This window comes from Nannospalax galili, unplaced genomic scaffold (genome assembly GCF_000622305.1).
Source record: "Nannospalax galili isolate Female #2095 unplaced genomic scaffold, S.galili_v1.0 scaffold290, whole genome shotgun sequence".
Taxonomy (NCBI): Eukaryota; Metazoa; Chordata; class Mammalia; order Rodentia; family Spalacidae; genus Nannospalax; species Nannospalax galili.
Genome location: NW_008331486.1, coordinates 2,340,133 through 2,361,383, shown reverse-complemented (window position 1 = coordinate 2,361,383; position 21,251 = coordinate 2,340,133). Strand labels below are relative to the sequence as shown.

The 21,251-nt window shown below is 40.8% G+C and overlaps 1 protein-coding gene and 1 non-coding gene across 6 annotated transcripts in view; both read left to right on the top strand.

Moving 5' to 3' along the window:
- Nucleotides 1–21,251, top strand: part of Nr6a1 (nuclear receptor subfamily 6 group A member 1) — a 198,908-nt gene that overhangs the window by 164,572 nt on the left and 13,085 nt on the right. For 4 of the 5 annotated variants that reach the window (XM_008824611.3, XM_029559546.1, XM_029559541.1 and 1 more), the window contains 4 exons: nt 7,300–7,355; nt 13,692–13,846; nt 15,946–16,173; nt 17,398–17,652. In XM_008824611.3, the coding sequence (XP_008822833.1) occupies nt 7,300–7,355; nt 13,692–13,846; nt 15,946–16,173; nt 17,398–17,652 (694 nt within the window). The remainder of the gene's footprint in view (nt 1–7,299; nt 7,356–13,691; nt 13,847–15,945; nt 16,174–17,397; nt 17,653–21,251) is intronic. The other variant, XM_008824621.2, reaches the window with a different exon arrangement.
- LOC115069048 lies at nt 12,689–12,793 on the top strand. Its single transcript, XR_003848384.1, has one exon. It is a non-coding gene; the product is annotated as a U6 spliceosomal RNA (small nuclear RNA).

The window sequence follows — 21,251 nt, the reverse complement described above, 5'->3', positions numbered from 1 at the left end:
AATATCTTAGAATATTTAAAAGTAGTAGTCCTTTCTGAGAGTGGTTGGGGGTGCTGCATGTGCTCATACTAAAAAAAAAAACTGATTAAATAAACACAAGTGACCATTATAGAAGAATTCCCATGAGGAAATACAGAGGCTATGAGGAAAATGAAACTTAATGTCAGAATGCCACAGTAAGATCTCCTGAGAGATTCCTACTGAAGTGTGAGCATTGATTTAAACAAAATGGAGTATTTGCATAGTCTAAAAATATTTAATAATTGCAGAGGGAACAATTGTTTCCGTAGAGAATTCTACTTTAGCTAGGATGTACTTTAGCCAAATGATCAAGGTTATTATCACCAGTAAAACATACCAGCATTATTTACTGGTAAGGTGATACTGAGAAGAGCTCAGGCACACATTCAGGTGTGTACACAAAGCACTAAGTTCATTCTCCTACTAATCATAAGAAAACAGATGAGCCTATATCAGACATTTTTCAAACTCATATTCTACCAGATACTCTTGAAAAGTGTCAAGATCACAAAAGACAAAAATTGAGGAGTTGTCACAGATTGGAGAAGACTATAGAAACATGATTTCTAAATGCAATGCTAGTTCTGATTTGGCTTCTGAGTAGAAAAGACATCAGTAGAAAACAAAATCCACAGAAAGCCTTTGCTTGGGTTAAGAGTAGTGCACAAAATTAATTTCTTAGTTTTGATGAATAGTCTGTGATTATGCAAGGTATTAACAGAAGGATAAAGCTAGGTATAGAGCATATGGAAACTGTTTATAACCATTTTGCTATTCTGTAAGTCAACCTTACCTCAAAATATACAAAGGAGGCTGGTGAGATGGCTTTTGCCACCAAGCCATCTTAGTGACAACTTTAGTTTGATCACCAGACCCACATGGTAGAAGAAAACCAACTCCCACAAGTTGTTTTCTGACCTTGACTTACATGACACATGCCTACACAGACACAGACATAGACACAGACACACACACACTAGGTAGATAAATGAATAAATTTAATGCAAAAAGTGTGTATGCATGATATGATGGGGAGGGATACACATGCAGAGGTCAGAGGATAACTTTGTGGTCAGTTCTCTCCGTCCTTTCCATGGGTTCCAGTGTCAAACTCAGGTTTCCAGGATTGCACAGCAAGTGCTCTTGCCTGCTGAGCAACCTTGCTGGCCAAGGATAATTTTTAAATTCAGCTTGCCATGTGTGAGCTGTTCTTCTCTTGCCCTTTGTCCCTAGATAAGGAGCTGAGTATTATTTCAGACCTGCAGATTGGCTGGTCAGGAAATTAATTAACATGCCAACAAGTGATACCCAAATCATGATGGCGAGTGGAGACTGAACCCTGTCTATCCATCCCGAGTGCCCTAGGACCTGCCCACAACATGCACCCCTTGCCTGTACTGCATGCTTCATGATGAAGCCAGTCTCCTCAATGTGACTTTCGAGGCCCCACTGATTCTGGTATCAGCCCCCTTCACCCCTTCCCCTCTCAATCAGCTATTCTCCATCGTAAGTTGCATTCTAACCCAAGACCTCCCAAAACTCCGTGTTTCGAAAGTTTTATACATGTGAATTAATCTTCCTGGACAGTTCTAGTGCTCTTCTTTACCCAATTATATGCTGTGTATTTTTCTTTCAATGCTCAGCTTTTACTTTGTCGTTTACGAAGTCTTCTCTGACAACCCTCTTGTGTGTGCATCCTGTGTGTACACCTCTGCAATATCCTTGTTCATCTTGATTAGACATATGAACTGTGATGAAGGGCCAAGGCAAGAAGTGGGATGGGGGAAATATTGTTAGAAGAGGGGACATTACATTGGCTCTCTTAGGGGTGAATCTATGTGGGTTGTCATGTGAAAAATCAGGGACTAGAGAGATGGCTCAATGGTTAAGAACACTGATCTTGCAGAGAAGGCCCAGGTTCCATTCCTAGCACCCATGTGGCAACTAACAACCATTCATAGTTCCAGTTCCACGGGATCTGACACCTTCTGACATCCATAGGCATTGCTTGACACAAAGTTTCCTAGAGAAAGTGATAACTGCAAAATGGAATTGCAAACCAGTGATCTTTTGGCATTGCCATATTGCTGGATAAAAGGCACCCAGCACACAAGAGACATGAGTAGAACCCTGAGACACTTCGAGGAAGAGGACATTGAACAGAGTCTTGACTGAAGCAAAGTTCAATCTCCTTACAAACTTACAGGATTTTTTAAAATGTGTATTAGTGTATTGCCTGCATGTATGTAAGTGCACCTGTGTTGTGCAGTGCCACTGAGGTCAGAAGAGGACATCAGATTCCCTGGAACTGGAGTTGGGATGGTTGTTAGGCACCTTGTGGGTGCTGGGAATGAACCCAGGTCCTGTGTATGATCAGCCAGTGCTCTTAACCACTGAGCCATCTCTCCAGCCCCCAATTACAGAATTTTTTAAAAGAAAAATTGTTTCTATTTTTATTCTATTTAAGAATGATTTCACTTATAGAAAACTTGCAGCAGTAAACTTTACTGCAATCTTCAGTCACATTCACCAATTTTTAGCATTTTGTCACATTTGTTTTATCATTCAGTTTGCTTATACCATTTATTGTGCACGCACATGCTTACTTTCTGGATATACATGTATGCATACCACTTATGAGTAATTTTTTTTTTTTGGTGTCTTTGAGACAGGGTCTCCCTGTAGCCCCTGCTGACCTGGAACTCCCTATGTAGACCAGGCTGGCCTGGAACTCACAGAGATCCACCTGCCTCTGTCTCCCGAGTGCTGGGACTAAAGGTGTACACCAGCACACACGGCCATTTATAAGTAATTTATAGACATTGTTTCCATCCAGCATAGTCACAATACTGTTATCAAAATCAGAAAATTAAGCATGATGTAATACTATATAATTAGTAGACTGTATTCACCTTTGTCCAGTTATCCCGGTATCTTTTATTGTATTTGTATTTTTTCTGACCTACAAGCCATCCTAGGGAGGTCTTAATTTTTTTTATTTACTTTTAAATGTGTGTGTGTGTGTTCTTTTTAAACAGGGTCTCCCTATAGCCCCAGCTGGCCTGGAACTCACTATGTAGACCAAGCTGGCCTTGAACTCAAAGAGCCTGCCTCTGCCTTCTGAGTGCTGGGATTAAAGGCTTGCACCACCATACCCTGCTAACATTGTTGATTTTTTTTGAGGCAAATAGGTCATTTATTTTGTAGACTATTTCTCAGTTTGGGTTTGATAGTTCCTTCACCATAGATTCAAGTTCCACATTTTGGGCAAGAATGTCATAGAAATAATGCTTTGTCCTTGGTATATCATATCAAGAGCATATAATTTGTTCTATTATTGGTGGTGTTGATCTGAATCACTTGGGTAAAGTGCCATCACCTAGGTATGGTGCTTTGTAGATAAGGTGTCACATTTGTGGCAAGAGATGAGCCTGGGAAGTTCCACAGGAACTGGATCACAGAGCATCTTAGATTTAGCCCCTAGACCAAACAGAGCCACCAACAGGTTGTAAGCAGAGCTTTGATGCAGTTTATATCTTCCTTGTGTTTCTGATTTCTGGGTGAGGAATGATAGGCACATAAGTCAACAAAGGAAAAGCATGTGTGCTGCTTCTAAGCAGATAAAGAAGTCATAGCTGGCCCTTAGACTGGACTAGAGCCTACAGGAGAGGCTCTCCTGTAACAACACTGAGATCTTAGACTGGTGGAACATCAAAGAACAAGCACAGAGCCCGGCATGGTATCTCACACCTGTAATCTCATTACTCTAGGAAGCAGGGCAGTAGGGTTAGAAGTTCAAGACTAACCTCATCTACATAGTTAGTTTGAAGCCTACTTTGGGCTACATTAGACCTTGTCTCAAAAAACCAAACAGAAAAATAATAAGCATATCTTTAGAGGCAGAAGACCTACTTTGAAATTTCGACTCTGTCATTCTTCCCTGAACAAGTCTTTTTTACCTCATTACCTCATCTTGAAAATGCATGGGACATTAACAGTGTACACCTCTCAGGGTGGTTGTGAAGATCCAGCAAAATAGCATATGACATTAGATGCTTTAAAATATGATGCAAGGTTTTGGTTTTTGTTTTTTGAGACATGGTCTCACTATGTAGCTCTTGCTTGCCTGGAACTCACCATGTACACCAGGGAATTTATCACCTTAGTAAATAAAAAAAAAAATTAAGTATTTTAATGCACATCAGAATAAATCTATAGTTAAGAGCTTATGTACCACCTACAAGCATCTTACATTTCTATCAAAAGGCTCATATTTACTGTAGGAAAGACTGGTATTGGAAAGCAGCCTGGCTCATATAAGCCTGGGTTCTAGTCCTGATTCTGATGTTTCATTTCTGTGTCTCTTTGCTCTGTTCTCTGAACCTTCGATGCCAGTCCTTCAATGGATAATATTTTACTCATTTTTTAAAAAAATGTTTATTTTGTTTTATTTGGTCTTTTTGAGACAGGGTCTCCCTGTAGCCCCAGCTGGCCTTGAAGTTACAGAGATCCACCTGCCTCTGCCTCTCGAGTGCTGGGATAAAAGGCATATGCCACCACACCCGGCTATTTTTTATTTTTTTATTTTATGTGTATGCATGTATTGCCTTCATGTAGGTAAGTGCACCCATGTCATGCAATGCCCACGGAGGACAGAAGAGACTGTCAGATCCCCTGGACAGTTGTTAGCTACCATGTGGGTTCTGGGATTCAAACCCGAGTCTTCTGCAAGAACAGTCAGTGTTCTTAACCGCTGAGCCATTTCTCCAGCCCCCTCTTTTTTTTTTTTTTACTCGAAATAATAGTATCTGACACACAGCATCATGTCCATCTGGTGAGTCTTTAAGATTCATGGTCCTTTAAACAGAAACATAAAGCTTGTTGAGTTCTTCTTACCTCCAGGACAGTGATACCAGATGAAACTTATTCAGTGTTGTATCTGCCAGTGATGTCTTCATTCTGTAGCTGGGAGCTGAAGCCAAGACTTGTGAGAATTGGAATTGGAAGTGGCTCAAAATTGTCATTGACTCTGAAAGAACAAGAAAAGTATTTTAAAGGTTTTTAAAACTTGGGATTAAAAGAGAAGTTCCACACAATAGCTAGTACACATTTATTTTTATGTAGGCTATGCATATTTCTCACTTGAGATTCACAGCAAGCTAATAAAGTAGATTAAGTTGTTGCAGTTTTTCAGATGAAGATTTTAATACTCTTACAAATTTGAGAAAGGAATCTTGGTTTGTTTAACCCCTCTGTTCAGAGAAAAGAGGGAAGGGGTTGTTACTGAGTGCTTGCTTTATATACCAGGCTTGAAGTCATACTATTTGATATAATGTTACAAGTACCAGTAAACTGAGATTCAGAGGAGTGAAAAAATTTTGACTGTAATACCAAGCAGGCAGATTTGTCTGATTGTGAAGTGTATTGTTTGTTTGTTTGTTTGAGACAGGGTCTCCCTGTAGCCCCAGGTGGCCTGGAACTCACTCTATAGACAAGGCTGGCCTCACAGAGACCCACCTGCCTTCGCCTCCCAAGTGCTGGGATTAAAGGCCTGTGTCACTGTGCCTGGCCTAAAGTCTATAATCTTTTGAGGACACCAACAGTGATGTTTACTTGACTATAGAAACTGAGCCCCATGATTGAAGGTCTCACCTTTGAAGACATCTACCTGCCCCCTACCCCAAGGACTTTTTAACTTTTTTGTTTCCCTATGGTTTCAGTTTTATTTTTGTTTTGTCTTGATTATAGGTTATTATAGCCAGACTTATTCTCACATAATACATTAATTTATCTTCTGTTTGTGGTTAACATTACCTCCTTCCTTGTACAGTGGCCATCACATTTTTTTTTTTTTTTCAAAACTCCCAGTGCAAAGCCAGGGGTGCTGGCACACACCTTTAATCCCAGCACTTGGGAGGCAGGGGCAGGTGGATCTCTGAGTTCAAGTCCAGCCTGGTCTACATAGTAAGTTCCAGGCCAGCTGGAGCTACAGGGAGACTCTGCCTCAAAAGACCCCCCCCCCAAAATAAAGCCAGTGTAATCATATTATTCCCCTGCATTGCTGCTTATCTCCTGGCTCACTAGTGTAGTCTTTTCAGAAACCTGTCTGACACTAGGCTCCTACTTTAATTCCAAATCTGGTTACTACTCTGTGCCCATATTAAGTACTCCATTATGAGTCATGCAAGGTACAGTGGTATATGCCCTTAGTGCCAGCTCTTGGGAGGTGAAAACAAAAAGAAACAACCTCACCTACATAGTGAATTCAAGCCAGCCTAGTCTAAACATGAATGGATGGATGGATAGATGGATGGATGGATGGATGGATGGATGGATATAGATAGATATAGCTATACATAGGTAGATTAGATAGATAGATAGATAGATAGATGATAGATAGATAGATAGATAGATAGATAGATAGATAGATGTTTAAAACCCAAAGCAGTGATAATAATGGTGGTGTTTAGTTTTAGTAAGGCTGGTATTATTTAAAGGATTCTTTGCATAGTCAGAAAATACTAATTAAGTTCCTTCAACTTCGATATACTGTTTTTGTAGGGAGGAACTAGAGAAGCAGATGTTCCAATTAATAAAAAGTTAAGGACAAAAATCATGTTTTCCAGGGCTAAGGATATAACTCAGTAGTAGTGTACTTGCTTAGCATGTGTGGAACACTGGGTTCTCCCAGAAGCACAACAACACAAACAAATAATAGCAAACTTGTTCTGATTCTATAAATTAGAACTAATTCTATACATTAGACCTAATCCTAGGCAGAAATAAAATATATTTTATTTTAAAATGCACATATTCTTCAATCCATCCCTGAAATTTCCCAGAGTCTTCAGATACACCATCCTGGTGGTATATTTGTAACTGTGGGACTTGGTAACAAAGCTGCCATTTTTGTTGAGCATCTTTTTTTTTTTTCTCCCCGAGACAGGGTCTCCCTGTAGCCCCAGCATGTGTATGCCTGGGGTCTACAGACCAGGCTGGCCTCTATCTCACAGAGATCCATCTGCCTCAATGCCTGGCCCTTGTTGAGCATCTTAAATGTGTACAGTATGTATAATATATACCCATTGCCTTGGGGACCCAAAAGTAGCTGCTGCTTATGAGTAGCCTGTAATAATAAAGTGCATTTTGGGTCCAAAAAGGCCCATGTTTTAATCTTGGCCTCACCACTTACTACCTTATACTTTTGTCCAAGTAAGTTTCCTTTTTGTTCATAAACTTATGTGAGTGTGCTTTTAACTGTCTTCTCTTTCCTTCCAGCTATTAGAGAAGATGGCATGCCTGGAGGCCGGAATAAGAGCATTGGGCCAGTCCAGGTGAGTTCTGGGCCCATTCCCTAAGTATGTCCTGGAAGCCCAGTGCCCCAAATGCTTCTGTAGCTATTTACGTTGATCTTCTCTTCTGCAACCAGGGTAGCCATCTTTGCTTTCCTTCCTATAAAACTGCTTTTAGAGCCTAAATGTGAACGCTCTTTGAAAACCTTAAGATTCGGGTTCTTCTCATAATCCCTCAATTCTTCCTAAGAATTTCACAGGCAGTGAACTTGGTTCTGTTTCTAACCATCCAGAGAATTATTCGTCCCCCTTTCAGCAAACCACTTAAAGTCATAGGTAACTTAACCTGGCAGAAAGTCAGAAAATTACATGTTGTTCATTTCCGTACTTGTAGAGTAGGAATAACAGTGCGTACTCAGTTCTACTCTGCCAGTCTCTGTACTGTAGACTCAATCTGATGAGAGACAGAGGCAGATAGATACCACAGTTCACTGAGAGGTAGCAGAGGATACCCAGGGAGTACATCCTCCCTGAATGAGAAAGGCAGAGCTCCTGTTCTCTTTGCAGTCTAGAAACACTCAGGGAAAGCTTCCTTAAGGTATTTTTGAACTGAGTCTTAAAGAAAGAGTTAGCTGTATTGAGAAGCTAAACATCTTTTTTCTCTTTTTAAAATAAAAATTATTTTTATTTTATGTGTATGAGTGTTTTGACTGTTTGTAAGTGCATCCGTGTCACTCAATGCCCACAGAGGCCAGAAAAGGGCATCAGATTCCCTGGAACTGGAGTTAGCTGCCATGTGAGTTCTGGAAACTGAACTCTGGTCCTCTACAAGAGCAGCCAGTGCGCTTAACCTCTGAGCCATCTCTCCAGCCCCAAGCTAAGCATCTTTGATTCATGTTAGACAGATTAGACTATTAAATGACCCACAACAAATCTTCAAGAGCTGTTGAGAAGTTAGTTCAATAAAGCACATATAGTAGAGTAACAGGAAATAAAGCAAATTCCTCGAATCTCTAAGGAGTGGCCTCAGCTGTCTTTAACTTTGGCTCCTAAATAAAGCCTTTGTGGGGCCAACCTACACCCCTCTTCCTGAGGATAGAGAATTGGGTATACTTTATGGCCCACCCATCAAATGAATATATGTATAGCAGACCTCTAGAATTTTTTTTTTTTTATCTTCATGACTGAAACTCTACCCATTGAATGCCACTTAGCGTTCTTTGTCTCCTCTAAGTTGCTGGAATCCATTTTACTTTCTGCTTCTAAAATTATGGAATCTTGTAAAAGGTGTCATCCATAACTAGCTTATTTCATTTAGCATAAGAACCTCAGGGTTCATCCTTATTACATATAATGGGATTTCCTCTTGTTTGTGCCTTTTTACCACTTTGGGGGAAAGGGGGGATGATATGTTTTTGCTGTATAGCCTAGACTGACCTTGAACTCAATAGCGATCCTCCTGCCTCATTCTCAGAAGTGCTGAGATTACAGGCATGTGCTGCCACATATCATATTTTCTCTATCCACTCCATCATTAGACCTTTAGCTGTTTTGAATAGTGCTACAGTAAACATGGAAATACCCATATGTCTTTGAGATCGCAATTTCAATTCTTTTAGGTAAACACCTAGAAATGGGGTTGCTGGCTTCTTCTTTTTCTTCTTCTTCTTCTTCTTCTTCTTCTTCTTCTTATTATTATTATTATTATTATTATTATTATTATTATTGGGTCTTTTTTTGAGGCAGGGTCTCCCTGTAGCCTCACCTGGACTGGAACTCACTATGTAGACCAGGCTGGCCTTGAATTCACAGAGATCTACCTGCCCCCATGCCTCCCAAGAGCTGGGATTAAAGGTGTGCACCACCACGCCCAGCTCTGTTTTGTTTTTAGAATGGACATCCTGATAGGTACGAAGTAATATCTTATAATTATTTTCATTTCTCTGATGATTCACAATGTTTTCTTTTTATATACCCGTTAGTTGTCTTGTTTGGAGAAATTCTGTTTGAGTCTCCCTTCCCCGCTTTGAGACAGGGCCTGGCTGTATAGCCCAGGCTAGCTTAAACTCATGATTCTCCTTCCTCAGCTTCATTACAGATAATGTGCCACCACTCCTGGCCGTCTTGCTTATTTTTTAATTGGCTTATTTTTGTTCATTGTTGCCGATCTATGGAGCTCCTTATGTATTCTGGAGGCTGACTCCTTTCCTCTAGCTTCACAGGCCACTTGTCAAGGGTTTGCTGCTTTCTTGGCCATGCAGCTTTGATGTAATCCCACTCTTCTGTTTTTGCTATGCTTTTGGTGTCATATCCATTAAATCATTGCCAAGACCAATGTTAAAAGCTTTTCTTCTGTCTTCCTTTGGGAATTTTACAGTTTAGGTCTTATATTGAATAGATTTTGAGTTGATCTTCTTGTGTGGTATAAGATTAGAGACCTCTTTCTTCATTCTCTACTGCCTTTCTGCGTGCATGTGAATGTAATTTGCCCAGCACTGTTAGTCAAAAAGACTTCTTTCCCTCTTGTGTAGTCTTGGCATCTTCATTAAATATCATTTGACTATATAATTCTGAATGTGTTTCTGAGCTTTCCATTTTAATCCATTGATCTATTTGTCTGTTTTATGCCAGTACCACAGTGTTTTGATTAATGTAGCTTTATAATATGCTTTAAATTCAGAAAGCATATAGCCTCTGGCTTCATTGTCTTGGCTGCTTGGGGTCTTTTTGGTTTTATATAGATTTTAGGGTTTAAAAAAAATTTTTTTTCAACATCAAGTTTTCTAATCCATAAACATGTTTGTGTCTTTAATTGCTTTCTATAATGCTTTGTACTTTTCACTGTACAAGTCTTTCATCTTACATTTATTACTAAATGTTTTGTTCCTTTTTATGCTATCTTAAATGGAATTATTGACCTTTTAAATTGTTTATTGATAATATTAACAAGAGAATTATGTTGATCTTATATTTTGCAGCTTTTCTGAATTCATTTGTTAGGTCTAATGTATAATTTTGTAGGATGTTAAGAGTCTTCTTACTGACCCTGGTGGCCTATGCCTGTAGTCCCAGCACTTGGGAGGCAGAGGCAGGCGGATCTCTGTAAGTTCAAGGCCAGCCTGGTCTACATACTGAGTTCCAGGCCAGCTGGGGCTACAGGGAGACCCTGTCTCAAAAAGACCAAAAATTTTTAAAAGAAGAGTTTTCTGTAAGTTCTTGTCATCTGTAGCTGCTTTCTCACGTGGACACACCTGGCTTTTCTTTCTCTTGCTTAGTTGCTCAGGCTAGGGTACTTTCAGTACTCTGTTGGATAAAAATGGTGAGAGTAGGTGTCTTTATCTTACTCTCAATTTTAAAGGAAAACCTTTCAATTTTCAAAATGACATGACAATAGCTAGCTATAGATTTTTCATATGTGACCTTTATCTCATGCCTTCCTTTCATGTTTAGGTATAATAAATTATCTATTCTGAAAAATTCTTAAATATTTCTCCAATGAAAAAAATCATCTTCTAGTAGTACCTAGAGTATTCTGAGTATCCTTTATGACTCTTCTGTTCTGCCAGGGGATACTCACTTCTGTAGCCTGTTACTTCTAGAATTGAAGATACCAGTGTTCAGAGTAGCTGTTTCACCTGCCACTGCATTGGACTTTTTATACTGAGTGTATTCTTTTGGTCTTTGACTATTTATTGATGATGTATTAGCTGTGGTCTATAATAATAAAAACAAAGAGGGTTGGAATTTGCATTTATTGGGCATCTATTCTATGCCTGTACTTTATAAGTTTATCTGGACTTAGCCTCCAAGTCTCTCTGACTTAGACCTGCCTACATCTTTGCTCTAGCTCCTGTGAGAGAACCATGAACATAAGGGATGTGATATTATCTCCATTTTACACATGAGCTGAGGCTCAGAGAACTTGTGACTTGATTGCCCAGTAGTACCTAACTAGGAAATAAAAGAAATGTGAACCCAAGTTTAAGTACTTCCAGCAGGTTCTGTCCAGCTGGAGTAAGCTGCCTTCATGGACTAGCTGTTTGTACCCAGCCCAGATCTTTGTTTCATGGCCATCAAACTCAAGTCTAACTGTCATAACTATCACTCAGGCTACAAATAATTGTTTCAGTGTTCTACATATGACTGAATTTTCCAAAATATTCTCCCCATTTCAGTATGTAAGCCACACGGTTTCAGATCAACCACTGCATCTACCAGTTAAATCCTTGTTTTCCCTTAAGTCCTATGTGTTCCCTGTCACTCAGTTTTCTTTTTTTTTCTTTTTTTTCTTTCTTTTTCTTTCTTTTTTTTTTTTGCTTTATTTTATGTGTGTGTGTGTGTGTGTGTGTGTGTGTGTATGTGTGCACGTGCACACACATGCATGATGTGTATGTGCAAATCCATGAGTATCGTTCATGAGTGGAAGTCAGAGGACAACTTTAGAGTCAGTTCTCTCCTTTAATGTTTACATAGGTTCTGGGGACTGAATTCAGGTTATCAGGCTTGTGTGGCAAGCACTTTTACCCTCCAAGGCATCTCACTGGCCCTGTTAGCATTCAGTTCTGAAGGCTCCTGTTTCTGATCACAACAGCTCAGGGTTTCTCAGAGGCCACTAGAACATATATGCAGGTTTGAATCAGACAGGCATGGGAGAAAATGACCTTTGAGGTTTCCATAGGAAAAACCTGAAATTTCTTCTGGCTTTTTCTTAGCATACACTCTCTCTTCTGTTGACTGTGGCCAGTTAGGCCTCAGTCATAGGTTAGAAACTTTGTAGAAGTTTACTTGCTCTGTATACAAAGCACTGTATACTAAGCATGCTTCCATTTCTTCTTCCTGCCAGATATAGGCACACATTGTAACCTATTTATGTGAACACAATTTCTTGAAGTGTCTTGGTTTGGTTTTTGAGACAGAATCTCATTATGTAGACCATCCCAAGCTGGCCCTAACCTTATAGCAGTTCACCTGCCTCTGCATGTAGAATGCTAGAATTAAAGGATGTCCTACCATACCTGGATAATTTCTTGATGGTTTGTTTAGTAGACTTAAAGATATCTTTCTTACTTAAAAATCTATGTGAAGCTGGGCATGGTGGCACACACCTTTAATCCCAGCACTCAGGAGGCAGAGGCAGGCAGATCTCTGAGTTCAAGACCAGCTGGGGCTACAGGGAGACCCTGTCTCAAAAAAAAAAAAAAAAAAAAAAAAAAAACCTTTATGAAGGTATATGTCAGTACTTAACAAATGAGCACTTTTTTATTCAATATCCATTTATTAAGTACTTCTTTTCTAAGTTCTAACATGGCTTTAGGTATTACAGAGGATATTTTTGTAATAGGTTACTATAAGTGCTATTTAACAATGACAGCCCAGTGCTCACTTTCGGCAGCACATACACTAAAATTGGAACAATACAGAGATTAGCATGGCCCCTGCATAAGGGTAACATGCAAATTTGTGAAGCATTCCACATTTTTTGCACACACATGGTGCACTTATATACATGAAGGTAAAACAGTCATACACATAAAATAAAAATAAAACAATGACAGTCCAGTGTGATGGCACATACTTAATGGTCTCAGCTATTTGGAAGAAGAGACATGAGGATTGCTTGAACCCAAGAATTTAAGACCAACCTGGGCACCATAACAAAACCCTGTCTCAAAACAACCCAAAGATGGTGATGATTTGACCCTCAACACTTCCATAATTATTACTGTTACTGGGCCTTTTCTAGGAATTTGATATAATTAATTTAATCCTCATAAGAGTATGGTAAGGTTTTTGTTATTTTCTCTACCATACAGGTGCAGGTACTTAGGTTCACATAGTTTAGTAATATTCCCAAGATTGTACTACCAGAAGTGACAGAACCTGGATTTGAACAAAAGTAGTCTGACTCCAGACCTTACACCATCAACCACTATGCTGTTCTTCCTTTCCCAGAATACACAGAATTGTGAATGAATAAAAGAACCTGAAATTCTGTCTATGGCTGGTAAATACATCATAAAAGAGATGATGTTTGTATTAGGTAGGACAGGTGGGAAATTGTCATTGAAAACTAGTGTTTCAGTGTTAGAAAAGTGAAGACTCAGACAAGAGTTAAGGGACATTTAGACTTTGTGGCATAAAAGTAAGTTAAATGGGTAAGGGAAAAGCCATGATAGACCTTGGTGTTGGGAGGCAGGAAGCCAAGCTGTCTGAAGGTTATGAGAGGCCTGGATGATGGTGGTGGAGGAGAGGAAATCTGGGATTCTCCTTACAAAGACTTAAGGATCTTATGAGATTTAAATAACCTCTCAGTCCTAAAGAAAGAAAAGGAGATATCTTGAGCACCAAATCTAACATTATATCCATTTCCTGTCAAAGATATCAGAAGAAGAGATTGAAAGGATCATGTCTGGACAGGAGTTTGAAGAAGAAGCCAATCACTGGAGCAATCATGGTGACAGTGACCACAGTTCCCCTGGGAACAGGGCTTCAGAGAGCAACCAGCCTTCGCCAGGCTCCACACTGTCATCCAGGTGAGCTTTAAGGCAAACCAGGATCATCAAAGGGCCTCTAGCAGTGTGCTCCTCTGCCATACTGTCCCAGTCCTTGTGCTCTCAGTCCTGCAGGCTCTTGGCATGGAGACCACAGTGGTGCAAGGCCAGGTTTCCCAGCCCAATGTTTACTAAAGTCCTTGAAAATGAATGTCAGCAGTCTTTTTTGCAGAGTGAAGTGGCTCTTCTATGTATGCCCACGTAACATAGTCTTCCCTTAACAGAAAGCGTTTTAAGCATAGTGGCTTCTCTCATTTATTTGTCATGCTGGGGAATGAATCTCTCATTAATTTTATTACTCAAATAGCACAAACCATGCTGACAATATTAAATAAAATTAAAATTTCTCTGATTCACCAGAGTCAGTGTTATTGGGGGATTCAAATTTAGAAACTCGTGGTGCAAGCATGGTTTCTTGCTAGCTGTTAATTGTGAAATAGAGTTTTCTGCCACCTTTGAAGGTCTCCCTTCCCCGGAAATCTTTCATATAGCATAGGAGTTGACAAATATTTTCTTTAAATGGTCACATGGTAGGGGCTACGAGATGGTTTAGTTGGTAAATGTTTGCTATGCAAGCATGAGGACCTGAGATCAATCCCTAGCACCCATGTAAAGTCCCAGCATGGTGATATACACCTGAAATCCTGTCACTGGGGAAACAGAGAGAGGACAGTTAGTGGAGCTTGTTGGCCAACCAGTTTAGCTAAATTGGCATGCTCCAGGTTCTGTGAGATACCCTGTCTCAAAAATATAAGGTAAAGAGCAATTGAGGAATACACTTGACATCAACCTCTAGCCTCCATACCAGTGTGGACTCACACCCGCACCCCCATATGCACATATGCAAATAATAAAAGGAGAAAAACTGTTCCTTTTAAAAAGGTCATATAGTAAATATTTTAGGCCTTGCCAGCCTGGTCCGAGTCTCAGCTCCCCAATTCTACCTTAATGGTGCAAAGACCATGTGTATACCAATGAGTGTGGCTTTGTTACAGTAAAACAATTTGCCAAGACAGGCCATAGGCTAGATTTGGCCTATAGACTGTAATTTGCCAAATTTGGTTATAGGAACACCTCTAGGAAAAGCTAGAAAAAAAAATTAGAGTTAATTGGCAAATGGTTAGATTTCTCTAAGAGGATTCAGGGAAAAATCTGCCTTTCTCTGCATATTTAATTATAGCCTTTATTCCTGTCTGTTCTTTGTTCCTTCTTTTGAATAGTTAGGGACTTAACACCTCTATGCTGTATTCTTTGCTAGGTCCTGGATTTTGGGTTTTGACCTAGTTTAGGCTGCTTTGTGTATCTATGCCTTTGTTTTCCTAACAGCAAAATAAATTAAACACCTGTTTTTATTTTTTGTTTTTATTTTTTTGGTCTTTTTGAGACAAGGTCTCCCTGTAGCCCTAGCTGTCCTGCAACTCACTATGTAGACCAGGCTGGCCTTGAACTCATAGGATGCCTGCCTCTGCCTCCAAGTGCTGGGATTAAAGGTGTGCACCGCCACACCCGGCCAACACCTGTTTTTAATGTAGACTAATATTAATATATATTAAAAACTCTCCAAACTGGGCCTGGTGATAAAGGTCTATAGTCCCAACTACCCAGGAGGTTGAGGCAGAAGGACTGCAACTTCAATACCTGCCTAGGCTACAAAGTGAATTCAAGGCCTGTTGAAGCAATTTAATGAGTTCCTGTCTCAAAATATAAAGTAAAAAGAGGGTTAGGATATAGCACAGTGACAGAGCACCTGCTTAGCATAAGCAAGGTGCTAAGTTTAATCCCTAGTGATACACAAACAGATAATACCAATTCATCCAATTGATATTTAGCTATGCCATCTATTCTGCTGGTCACTGAGTTGGCCAATGGTAAGCCCCATATTTATGTACCCAAATAGATGGGTCTCACAGATGGGACTCTAATAGGGGAAGCGTGCATGTGACCTTTATTTTGTCTTGTGGCCTTAATGAGACACAGACCTCATAGTAAAGGAACACTTTAGCCATATTTGGTATGTTTCTTTTTGGTGGGTATTTGACCTCCCATGATGGGTTTGCCTGATATGATGTTTTTCTCTCCAGTAGGTCTGTGGAACTAAATGGATTCATGACATTCAGGGATCAGTACATGGGAATGTCGGTGCCTCCACATTATCAATATATACCGCACCTTTTTAGCTACTCTGGTCACTCACCACTTCTGCCTCCACAAGCTCGAAGCCTGGATCCGCAGTCCTACAGTCTGATTCACCAATTGATGTCAGCTGAGGACCTGGAACCATTAGGCACTCCCATGTTGATTGAGGATGGGTGAGTAAACTCTGCCCTGCTTGGCCCCTTGCAGTCTCAAAATAACCTTACTGCATACCAGTTGTATCCCTGGCTGGTATACCCCTAACTTTGTCTTTGAAGGCATTATTTCCTCATTATTTCGTTAAGCATCTTTTCTCATAGAATTAAGGTTGCTTTTCAGTCCTGATGAAATTGGGTTCAAAAGTTTGTTTCTTTGTAGGTCTAGGTACAAACCAGGTTTTGGAATAGTTGCTCCTATGCCAGAGAGAAGCTCTAATTTGGGGGATAATCCTGATACATCAGGTCTAGGTTCCTTAATGAATCATTCAAGCCATGGGCTACATTGGTGTGGGTGGAAGAAATACTTCTAGTCTGCAGTTGACTTTACCTGAGTAGGCTGTAGTTCAGCATTGTTGCATCCATTACTCCTTGAGTGGAGAACACGGGCTGTTGGAGTCTTACCAGTTTTAGACCTTGCAGAAGGTTTCCTGAAATTACCTAAGCTAGACTCCAGTTTCAGAAGAAGGGACTTAAATATCTAGCTCAAAGGTCCCCCAAAGTCTTCATATATCTGGTTGTGGGGTATGAGAAAGAGGGTACCAGGGGGCCTTGAGAGGAGTAAATCTGAGGCAGTAGAGTTTGTGGCCTCAGAAGGCCTCTTGTAGGACAGAGCTGAGAAATAGCTTAAAGGAAAGGCAGAGCAACTCTGGTTCCTGAACGCTTACCACCAGGGGGTGCAGTGAGAACAGAACAAGCTTCTGAACTCCATCTGTTCTCTTCGGCTATCTGGACATGTGTGACCTGATGTACGTGTGTGTGTGTGTGTGTGTGTGTGTGTGTGCACGCACACACACGCACACTTCCTCGTACTAGGTAGGTGGGCATCAGATCCACCTCATTGGAGTTCTGATTACCAAAATTAGAGCATGAATGAGAGAATTTCTTCTAGGGCATGGAGCATTGAAGCACACCAACATTAAAAGTAATATTCCCTAGTAATTTTTAAGCCTCCCTTTTTCCCTTAGCAACCCATCCTCACCAAATCCTTTTCACTGGCCTCTAGCTTTTTGCTGGTCTCAGTTCTACCCCTTTATAAGAAATTAAGCAAAACTGGAAATCCATGGTCAAGGGCAAGGGGCCCACTGCCAGAACACTTTGTACCCTCAAGGAATACCCTCCTCCTGTGCTCCTATCCTCACTTTCTGGCTGATGGAAGTGACTTTCTCCTGTCCCTACCCCTAGGTATGCTGTGACACAAGCAGAGCTATTTGCTCTGCTTTGCCGCCTGGCTGACGAGCTGCTCTTTAGGCAGATTGCCTGGATCAAGAAGCTGCCTTTCTTCTGCGAGCTCTCAATCAAGGATTACACGTGCCTCTTGAGCTCTACATGGCAGGAGTTAATCCTGCTTTCATCCCTTACAGTTTACAGCAAGCAGATCTTTGGGGAGCTGGCTGATGTCACTGCCAAGTACTCACCCTCCGATGAAGAACTACATAGGTGAGGGCTAATGTCTTTGTAGAAAATCTCAAGCAAACAAACTATCATTCCCCCCTCAACAGCAGGACTACCTAGTTCTCCAAAGGTTGAGCATTAAACCCCACAGGCCTGGATTTGAATCCTCACAACATTACGTGAAGCACACTAACTGGGTGATAGCACTATGTCCCCCACAAGACAGATGTGGAGAATAAGTGCTCTATAGTCAAAGTAGCTGAGTTCTACTTTGTTTTAATGTTCCCTCTGTATTAGTGAGGTGATACATGTGGAAAAATAAATATCTAAACTCTAACCACAGGGGAAAAGGGACTCTGTAATTTAAAATCAGAGACTTGGGAGTCATTTTGGTTTGGAGTATAAGCCAGACATTAGACTAAATACTTTGTATTATTTTTTCTTTCTTACAGCTTACAGCATTATAGGTACTATTGTGCTTGTTTTATTGATAAGAAAGCTGAAGTTTGGGGAGCCCTGCCCTTAAGGGGTTTGGCTTTGAACCTAGCTTGCTCTGACTGCTTAGGACCTTTTGTGGTATCTGAAATAGGGTGAGATGTTAAGAGTGTGGGACCGAGTCAAGAGGGTCTCCTGGTCATTCTTTGACGTAGGGTTTTATTCTGGCCAACCAACACCTTTTAATCTCCCTCTCTGGAACAGGCTGTCTTCCTTTCTGCTGCTTTCATAGCCTGTCCAAGCACTTTTCTAGTCACTTCCTTTGAAGACCTAGGGCAAATGGAACCCTTAGTTTCTGAATCCAAAGTTAAGACAACCATCTCTGTGCCAACAACTTTTCTGGCTTTTTAATTTATTCATATGAACTGTCTTGTATAGCTTAATTCATACTTAAATAGATACTTCAATAAAAACCTTTATTAGACAGTTCGAAATAATGGAAGTCATGGGATTTTTAAGTAGAAGAAGAAGAGTAGAAACATGAAGAAGGTGGAGTACTAGCTCCCATGCTTCTTTTCACGGGACTGGGGTACATCTACTCCCACCGTGCAGTGCATGAAATAAAACAAGACCAAAGCTTAAGCAGGGAGCAAAGCTTTAAGACCTTCAAGAGCCCTATGCACAGTTGAGTGGGGGAGGAGCCCGGGTACTGATCCTCTCCCTTGGTTTTCTAGTATTTCCTTGCTTACTGGCTTCAGGGCAATCTATACATGACACTTTTGAACCCAGCTGACACTTTGTCCTATAAACAGAGCTGTCTATTTTACAGATATGACCTAACCCCTTGTCTGGAGCCTCTAATTCATTGTTTCCATCAAATGCCTGTCTCCAGCTCCATAACTTTGGGTCAAAGGGATGTTTGGATAGCAGTTAGCCTGCTGTGATATTGTCCGTTTGCAGAACTGGCCTCGGGGAGCCCAGCGTCCCTGTAGCCTGGGATTTACTAGTTTATCCTGAGACTGCCTATAAAGTCTGCCTCTGGCTTCTCCTCCCTGTAGCATGAAAAGTTTTCCAGGTTCTCTGTAGATAGGCAGGGCTCTCTGGCCAATGCAGGGTTGCCTGTGGATTTGACCTTTTTAAGGCATTTAGCCTATCCCACTTGAGTCATAATCACTTCCCTAACCCCCAAACTAAAGCAGGGCCACTATTAGATGAATTACCAAGGGAATTTTTACTACTTGGATAGGTTTCTTACCAAGAAGGATCTAGAGCTGCTCTGTCTAGGATAGCAGCCACTAACCTCATATAACTTTTTTTTTTTTTTAACCATGCGTATATGTTTAAATCATGAGTACGTGAGTGCAATGTCCACAGAGGCTAGATGAGGCATCGCATCCCCTGGACCTGGAGTTCCAGGCAGTTGTGAGCACCAGATGTAGGTACTGGGAACCCAGTTTGGGTCCTCAGCAAGAGAAGTGTTCAGTGTTAACTACTGAACCATCTCTCCAGCCCCTCGTATGACTTTTAAAATCTAGATTAACAATTAAAAGTTTACTTCCTGATTTGTATTAGACACATGTGTATTAGCTAGTGGCTACTCTATTGTAGAGTGCAAATATAGGACATTTCCATCATCAAAATGTTCTTTTGCCCAGTCCCAACTAGAACATTGTTGCTGCCCATCTCTTAATCCATGACCATTTACTAAGCGTGTATTGTTTAAGGGTTGTTGGGGGCAAGGGTTCTGGGAACACAAATCATGCAAATAAGATTACTTTCATTTCATTCTTTTTCCCTCCTCCCTTCCTTTCTGGCTCTAGGGATTAAACTCAGGACTTGCACACTACATGCTATGCAAGTATTATACCTTCAAGGTAACATCCCCAGCCCTTTTTCATTGATTGTGAAAAAGGATCTCATTAAGTTTTCCAGGTTGGCCTTAAACTTAAAACCCTTGGCTTCGTCTCCTAAGTAACTTCAGTTATAGGTATGCACGACCACACCCAGCTCAGACAAGTTTCTGACTCTGCAAATCCTCTTCTTATTTTACAGAAGGCAGATAGTAGCAGATGCAGTCTACAGTGCAAGGTCATTGGAGGAGGTTGAGGAGTGTGTAAGAACTATTCAAGCCCAGACTGAGTGAGGGTTGTACTCACAGAATTAGGAAAAGCTTTCCTTAGGGATGCCTATATCTTGAGCTGCATCTTGAAGTGGGAATTTCTAAGTACATGATAGAGAACAAGAGGAAGGCAGGAGACTAACGGGAAGTCCTAGAAGCTAGCGAGCCTAGAATCCAAAGGCAATCCTGAGGATAAGGATGTCGAGACCAAAAACTGAGGGGGGCTGGGGGGAGTGACTGGAGAGAAAGGTACAGACAGTTCAGTTCAAGGAGGTACATTTGAAAGCCGAGCAGGGTGGTGATCACCTGTAATCCCAGCACTTTGGAAGATGAAGGCAGCACAGTGAGTTTGAGGCTAGCCTAGACTCCATGTGAAAAAAAAAAGAAAGAAGAATTTGGATTTGATTATGCCAATAATATTCCATCATGGGAATCACTTAATCAGGTTGCATTTGAGAAAGATTTCCTTAGATTTCTGTAGCTATAAAGTACAACATGTTTTGGTGTGGGCAAGACTAGAGCACAGCTGAGTAGGAGGCTGCTCTATGTCCAAGTAAAGGAAAACAAGCCTGCAGAAGGCAGCTGGGGATAGAGAGGGCAGCACCAAGCAAAGGAACGTCAAGGAGGTGAAGTCAGGAGGACTGTGAGTGGGAGAAGTTGGGTGACTCTTGGGTTTTGGAAGGAGCATTGCAGATGAGCACAGATTCTTTTAATCAAGATAAAGCAGCTGGGAAGAACATGATGGGCGATAAGCCACTCTGAGTGTGATTTGGATGTCTGTGAAGTCTGAGTTGCATGTAGGACCAGATATTCATAGGATATGGAAGTATGAGCCTCTGGAACTAGGTTTATCATAATTAAGCATCCCCTCTCTTCTAGAAGCCCAGAGCCTAATTGACCATAGCGCTTCTACTTTGCCTACACTACTCCCACTCATCTAGGCAGCCTTTACATCTTCACAACTCGAGTGTGAGTGCCTGCTATCAGGAAAAGTCTTTTCCCAGATGATGCATGACTACCTCCTTTTCTCTTCTCAAATATTGAATCAAATTTATGGTGCCCATATTCCTTAACCAGACATTATCAGGCA